The sequence below is a fragment of the Pangasianodon hypophthalmus genome, chromosome 23, assembly GCF_027358585.1.
Source record: "Pangasianodon hypophthalmus isolate fPanHyp1 chromosome 23, fPanHyp1.pri, whole genome shotgun sequence".
Taxonomy (NCBI): Eukaryota; Metazoa; Chordata; class Actinopteri; order Siluriformes; family Pangasiidae; genus Pangasianodon; species Pangasianodon hypophthalmus.
In genome coordinates, this window is record NC_069732.1 from 11,330,400 (window position 1) to 11,337,386 (window position 6,987).

At 36.5% G+C, this 6,987-nt stretch overlaps 1 protein-coding gene across 2 annotated transcripts; it reads right to left on the reverse strand.

The window, feature by feature from the left end:
- Positions 1 to 407: 407 nt before the first annotated feature.
- On the reverse strand, positions 408 to 6,625 carry gja4 (gap junction protein alpha 4). Of its 2 annotated transcripts, XM_026930098.3 has the most exons (3): positions 6,496 to 6,614; positions 3,624 to 3,642; positions 408 to 3,515 (listed from the first exon to the last, which is right to left on the reverse strand). In XM_026930098.3, the coding sequence occupies exons 2-3, from the start codon at positions 3,631 to 3,633 to the stop codon at positions 2,578 to 2,580; spliced, it is 948 nt and encodes a 315-aa protein (XP_026785899.3). In that variant the 5' UTR covers positions 3,634 to 3,642; positions 6,496 to 6,614; the 3' UTR covers positions 408 to 2,577. The 2 variants fall into 2 exon arrangements, with proteins under 2 accessions (XP_026785899.3, XP_026785898.3); XM_026930097.3 differs by having other exon boundaries at positions 408 to 3,642; positions 6,496 to 6,625.
- Between the last annotated feature and the right edge of the window lie 362 nt (positions 6,626 to 6,987).

The following is a 6,987-nucleotide window of genomic DNA, read 5'->3' on the forward strand; positions in this document are numbered from 1 at the left end:
GTGGCAGCTTAGTAGTGCCAGCATTTGAACTCTCAACCTTCCAAGCAGCAGTCCAACATCTTAACCACTGAGCTACCACAGTATAGCCCCTTTTTGCTTTAATGACAGTGTGCAGTTGAGCTGCCACGGAATCCACAAGTTTGTGCAAAACTTTATGATCCATTTTTAGATCAAATCCATCTTAGTGTTGTCTGAACACATGCGTCAATAGAAGAGATTAGGCATGAGGAAAATCTGACCTTTTGTACAAAGCAGTTAACATGGTCAATATCACAAATTTGCTTGCATTTAAATAGGGACCTAGAAATAGTGCAGAATCACACATCAGTATTGTGGACTATTACACATTTACTGTCACACCTACCTTATCTCACAAAAGAAGTATGACAAAACTTGTGACCAACACATACAGGAAGGAAGACACCATTAATCAACTTTATTAGAAGCAATTAGAATAAATATGAAATACAGAATGAAATTTTAAATATAGTAAATCTTAAATATATCCTTTTTTAATTCACATATTTAACTGGTACATAGTTGACTTTTTTGTCAAATGCAAGTAGAAGTACACTTCTTTGTTAAATGTGGATGACTGTACATGGTTGAGTCTGCCTGAAAGACTTGGTGAGTCAGTGAGACATTTTACAGCCCATTCAACTCCATACACTGACTATGTTTACATGCACATGAATATTCCGATATTAATCGGAATTTGGCAATATTCTAATTAGTAATGAGTCATGTAAATGCCGCAATCCGATTGAATGATTCAGATTAAGACAATATTCTGATTCCCCAAATTCTGATCCCCACCCCTGGAACATTCCTGTTTTAATCGTAAAATTTGTTACACCATGCAAACCCCTTATTCAGAAAATCCACTGAAAGGAGATATATGCTCATGCACAGTCCGCAAGGAATTATGGGTGCTAACAGATGCTTAGCTTAACAGCTCCTTACCCGACGTTTTCCATTTCGAGGAGGTGTTGTCGGGCAATTTTGATGGTGAGAAATGTTAGAGTCCTAATTAAATTAGTCTGAAAATGTAGTAATAAAACTAACAACTGAGCATACTCTATAAACAACAGAAGCATCTTGAAAGTCCTGGGAAATAACAGCGGGAAAGGAAAAGCACATGTGTAGATCGGCATACATACAACAACCATACATATATGAATATTCTGATACCTGTACGCATATAAATGTTGTATTTGGAATATGGCTACAACCCGAATATAGACCTTAAACAGAATTTGATGTGCATGTAAATGTAGTCATGGATTTGCGATGCTATTTACAGCTTTGAAAAAGGCACTCATTTGAGGAGAGATTCCCTCCTCTACTTGCTAGAAAAAAATATCAGGGGAGAGAAAAGGCAGGTGAACATAAAGTGTGCTGGCTGCTAAAGTGAGGTAGCTGCCTACTGGAAATTTGGCACATAATTCCAAGTTGTGCTTGTATCAGAGTTTGAATTGTGAAATATCCGTAAAATCACACTATGAAAGTTTTTGAACGGACGGTTCTCACTGTTGCTTCACTAAAGTAACGTTAACTAGCATGAACAGTTCGAACTAGCTACAGATAGCTATGCTGCCTGATTCTGTTTTGACTATGGTACATACTGAATTGAAAACAGCTCTGCAGATATAATCCACGTTTTCTAGCTACTAGCTATCTAGATAGTTCTAGGTAACATTTTCTCCATTGACTAAATATTGGAATTTTGTCAATGCTTCCAGCACTGCACTCCTGAAATGGCAAAATATAAACATCAGAATATTTTTCTTTTTACAAATACACCCAATCAGAGTGAAAGTATGCTTGCAAGGTTTTTCAGTGAAGGAATACTAGCAGATACTTTGGCACTAGCTAGCTAGCTAATCCTAATTAGAAAATAATAACACTGGTAAGCAAACATGCAATGCTGTTATCCAACATGCTGTGGATTTATAGAAACAGAGACAGAAAAAAAGGAACACAGGAGCAGCCCAGAAGCAGATGGACTTAGGGTCTGAAGTGACATTTGGCAATGGCTTCGTGATTGTACTGTAGCTACCTTACATTTTGCATGTTAATTGTAAAATTACCTGTACTATAATTAAAGAAGTTGAGATGTAGCCATTCAGTCTAATATTAAAACCAAAGGTATACCCTTACAGTATTGTTCATTAATATTTTATACATAGTTACACTATTCATAGTTAATGTGAACAGAACACACACACACTTTGGCTCATTAGCAGGCATGAGGTTGAGTGAAAATCTTAAAACTCTACAGTGGACTATTGCGTAAATTATGATTTTTCACTGTACCTTATTCACTGATTGAGCAGATTGCCTCAAAGTACAATTTATAATTGCATGTTCAAACTCATTACCCCTATCTCTATCCCATCCTTAAATCCTCTTGGAAAAGTGAGTTTAGTCTACAGCACAGTACATTCCACTGTTCATCTAAACAGGAAATGCAGGAAATGGCAATTGTCTCACAGTAATGCTTTGGGACCAGAAAGTGGACTTTCATCCCGCCCTCTGATATTCCAAAACAGGCTCCATTACATTGCTTGTCTAAGCTCATACATAATGTTTATCATTGCAGTGTTTCTCTTTAGGATCACTCTTATTGGGTTTGGTGTGAACGTCCTCTTTGTAGTGACCTCTATGTGTGGTGTCACCGATACAGTGTAAGTATGTCAGAAGCATGTCCTCTGTTGGGTGCGGCTTACTCTCAGTCCAGTCCATGACAGACTGAGCATGGGTGCCATTTTCTGCTGGAAGATAGAGATGGCCATTTTCCTGGTAAGACAGAGCCTGAAGCTCTGTTGGCTGCAGTTTTACTGGAGTTTTCTCTATTGCTCGAGGGATCCCTAGCTGCTGATATTGGTACTTCTTTTCCATATAATGTGTGATGGACAGTTGAAGAAGGTAGAAAAGCTCTACAACATTGAGCAACACAGAGACTAAAGCGATGACCTGAATATATATAGTGAAAATGGTCTTCTCAGTGGGCCTAGAGACAAAACAGTCCACCGTGTGGGGGCAGGGAGTTCGCTGGCATTCATACTTGGCTGGAATTACAAATCCATAGAGGAACCACAAACCAACAATAAAGCCAATCTCAATTAAGACCTTCAGGATTATGCTGACAGTGTATGCACCCAGTAGCTTCCCCTTGAGCTTAGGAGGATTGGGAAGTTTCTTTTCCTTCTGCACCTGTTTTCCATCTTCATTCTCTTCCTGTATCACGGCTAGCTTGATTTCTTTGGCTTTTCTATCCTTCTGTCTCCCACGCTGCTCCTTTGTCTCCTCTTCTGGCTCCTCGTGTCCCTTCAAGGCCACATAGCCAAAATATAAAATGGTAGGCGTGGAGACGAAGATGACCTGCAGAATAAAGTAGCGGAAATGGGAGACAGGAAAAGCCTTGTCGTAGCACACAGCCTCACAGCCGGGCTGTTTGGTGTTGCAGACAAAATCGGACTGTTCATCATCCCATGCAGACTCAGCTGCAGTACCTAAGACGAGGATACGGAAGAGAAAAAGGACAGTGAGCCACACACGCCCCACAGCAGTTGAGTACTCCTGACTTTCCTCTAACAGGTTTTCTAGAAAACCCCAGTCACCTCTGGACATCCTCTGCACCTGCAGACACACAAACATACATACAACAGAATTTGAGCCAACCGCTAAATTCAAGAATATGCAAACTATCTAAAAAGAAATGTGCGTAATCTAAAGTAACATGTTGTAATGACAAGTGATAGCATATCGGAACAGCAGCGGGCTAAGTGCAGAGCCCCATGATACACCATGAAGGGTAATGTTTCTTTTAAACATGTTTCCCAAAGTTTTTATCAATCTCTCAATTCTGTACTAGACTTTCCAAAATTATTATTTTAGTATGTTATTGTCAATAGTGCAACACTTTTACTAAGTTTACTAATTTCTCCTAAGATTATGGTTTCTTTTAATCATTTGCACCTTTTATTATGACTTCAGAATTGTATCTTTTTATTATGACTTCAGAATTGTATCTTTTTATAATGACTTCAGAATTGTATCTTTTTATTATGACTTCAGAATTGTATCTTTTTATTATGACTTCTGATTTGTCTAAATTACTCATGAGATCAGGCTACAATAGTGTCAAAATTGGAAAGGCAAAAAGAATGAATATTAAAACATAACACAAACATAATAAGATTTCCTGACTCGAGACACAAACTCTATGTGATTTCTACTGGAATTTCACTTGAATTTGGTAAAGTCTGTAATGCTTTTTTTCTTCCTTTCTCCTTCTTTCCCCATAAAACATTCATTCAGTAAGGAATAACACACAATAGACTGTGCCGTTATATAAGAATAATCCACGCCAGGGTGGTGTGATACAGCCTGATGCGAAGTGGATGATTTTCCTATAACAGCACGGTCTGGAGTATGTTATTCTGCTTATACTCCAGCAATTTGCCAACGATTGCAAGGTTTAATTTGTTAATGAATGACACATCACACATTTTAACAGTTTAGAGTTAAGTCCGCAGGTAAGTCCCTGTTATCACTTAGATTATAGCAATGATAAACAGTTGTACCCTCACCAGCATCTCCTCTCTCTCTCTTTCTCTTTCTCTCAAAAAAAAAAAAAACAGTACATCACTTTACCAAGAAACCGGAAAGCGTAAACTCCTCTGTCCTCTGACTTTCCTGTGCTGGAAAACTTTGGAAAGTACCTTTATTTCTCAAAGCATTGACAGCTCAAACTCTAAAACACCATAACAAAAAACCTAACCACATAAATGATATGTTTTTCTTTGTTAAACATGGTTTTTTTAATCTGTTTATTCTTATTCTTAGATTATTTGAAGTGCCTGCCATACAAGTCCTGCGTACAAGTTGTTACTATAGATACAATAATGTAAATGGGACACAAACATATTATTTATTATGTGGTTTTACCTGGTGTCATTTTCACAACACATTAGAGGGATTGTATGTCCAAGGACATGGATTATGTGTATTGTAATAAATAAAATTATAATCTGTTTGTAAAAAACACAAAGAAGATTGAGACACTTTCAGACTTAGCTGGGGTTTAAGGTACCGGTACTTTACTAGAGTGGAACATTTGTACCTATAGTTAAAGGAAAATAATTGTAAAGGAACATCACAGAGCTATAAAATATAATATATATATATATATATATATATATATATATATATATATATATATATATATATATATATACACATATATATATTATATTTTAAGAACCAGTACCTGTTTTTACCAGTACCTGTGTTTTATTTGAAGAACCAATACCTGTTCAGGACCTTTTTTTACTGACAGTGTAGAAAAAAAGTCTTGTTCAAGGGTTTTCTTTTTTTTTTAAAATATATATTTATGTGTTCTAAGCTTCAAAAAGGAACTCTTAATGGCTCAAGATGAACCTTTTTTTAAGATTGTATAATAGATCAGAGAATCATGTATATTATCTTTTGATTAAATGTTCAATCATTATAACAGCCACATTATGAAACTACGGTAAGCTGATGATCCTATTGTATTGGTTTGATATCATTACCGTTTTAGGACTTTCAGTAAGACATTTGTAACAGCCCAATTGGTACAGCCTGCATATGTGACCAATATTTATTTAATATGACTAATTAAATAAATATTTAATCAATTATTCTTGTCCCAATTTGTTTTCAGGTTTTAGGCTAATATTTAAATAAAGACCTACACAGGAACTCTTGTTTGTTCCATATCTCAAGTTTTCTGACTTCAGTCTCATTTCTAACATTATAGCTCTCAGTGGGTTTCTCATGCACTTTTGCTAGGCCCAGGGGACAAAACAGTCCTATTGCTTTGGCATTTGCGATGATTTGCATCTGTGTAAACATCCTTTGAATCATAGTGGTCTTATCTGTGCAGTTCTTTCTGGCCCAAAGGACTGCTTTTTTTCATGCAAATACTGACGCAAGCTGAAAGCCATTATAGACTGTAGCATTAGTGCTCCATCCTCACTAAAAGTATTATAATTATTATTATTATTATTATTATTGTTGTTGTTATTATTATTGTTGTTGTTGTTGTTGTTGTTGCTTCCTGCTTACTATTAGCCTATTTTTTATTAAAATTTATTTATTTTTAAGATGAATCAAGTACTACTTAAGATTCCTACTTTATCCTATAGTTAATTTATGTGATTTGCAGGGGTGATTTGTATAGAAGTGTAGTGAACAGAACAGAAACACTGCCATTCAATCATTTCAATAATGAAAACTTTACATTACACATATAAATTTCATGTATCAAGGTATTGTAAATGTGGTATACACAAAGTTGCCATATAGGTCTTTCTTATCCAGTCTAATAAATTATAGTCTTGGTGCAATTAGATGTACTTTTTCTAGTAGGACAGTGTACTCTCTCACACAAACATACACTAAAGTCTATTTTGTGACAAGATAAGAACTGTGACCCATGATCCCTACCTGTCTCTATGTTGTTTCTGGTCTTCTGACGGTCCTGTAGTTCCTGTATGTCTGTTTAGGAGCTGAAACAGAACTTGTAATGATGCCTAGGAGTTCCTGTTATCGGCAAAAAGAGAGCAGAGGGAGAGGAACTTTCCCAGGCCCTCCCACAGGAACCTGGTCCAGGAAAAAGGGATGTGTTCAAAAATAGCCCGCTTTCTCTTCTGCCTTTACACTGGCCAAATGTCGTCATGGAGAGATTCAACCCTTAGGTCATGAAGCTACATATTTATGCTTAGATGTCTTCTGACTCCTCCTGGTCCTTATGATCCCAAGGGCTCAACATTTGCCCTAATTTCTCCTGCTACGTTGTTTTAGTTTTCATTTTTGACAGCCTGCTGAATAAAGATGACCATCTAAACGTTTATTGAATATTAAAGCTTTTCTAAGAGATCAGTCGAAGTTACAGTTGAGTGCAATTGCATCCTTTGGTTTTTGGGTGAAGAAAGGAAA

Excerpts from the sequence above, each read along its gene's own strand:
- gja4 (XM_026930097.3), bottom strand. The coding sequence starts at position 3,633 with ATGTCCAGAGGTGACTGGGGTTTTCTAGAAAACCTGTTAGAGGAAAGT.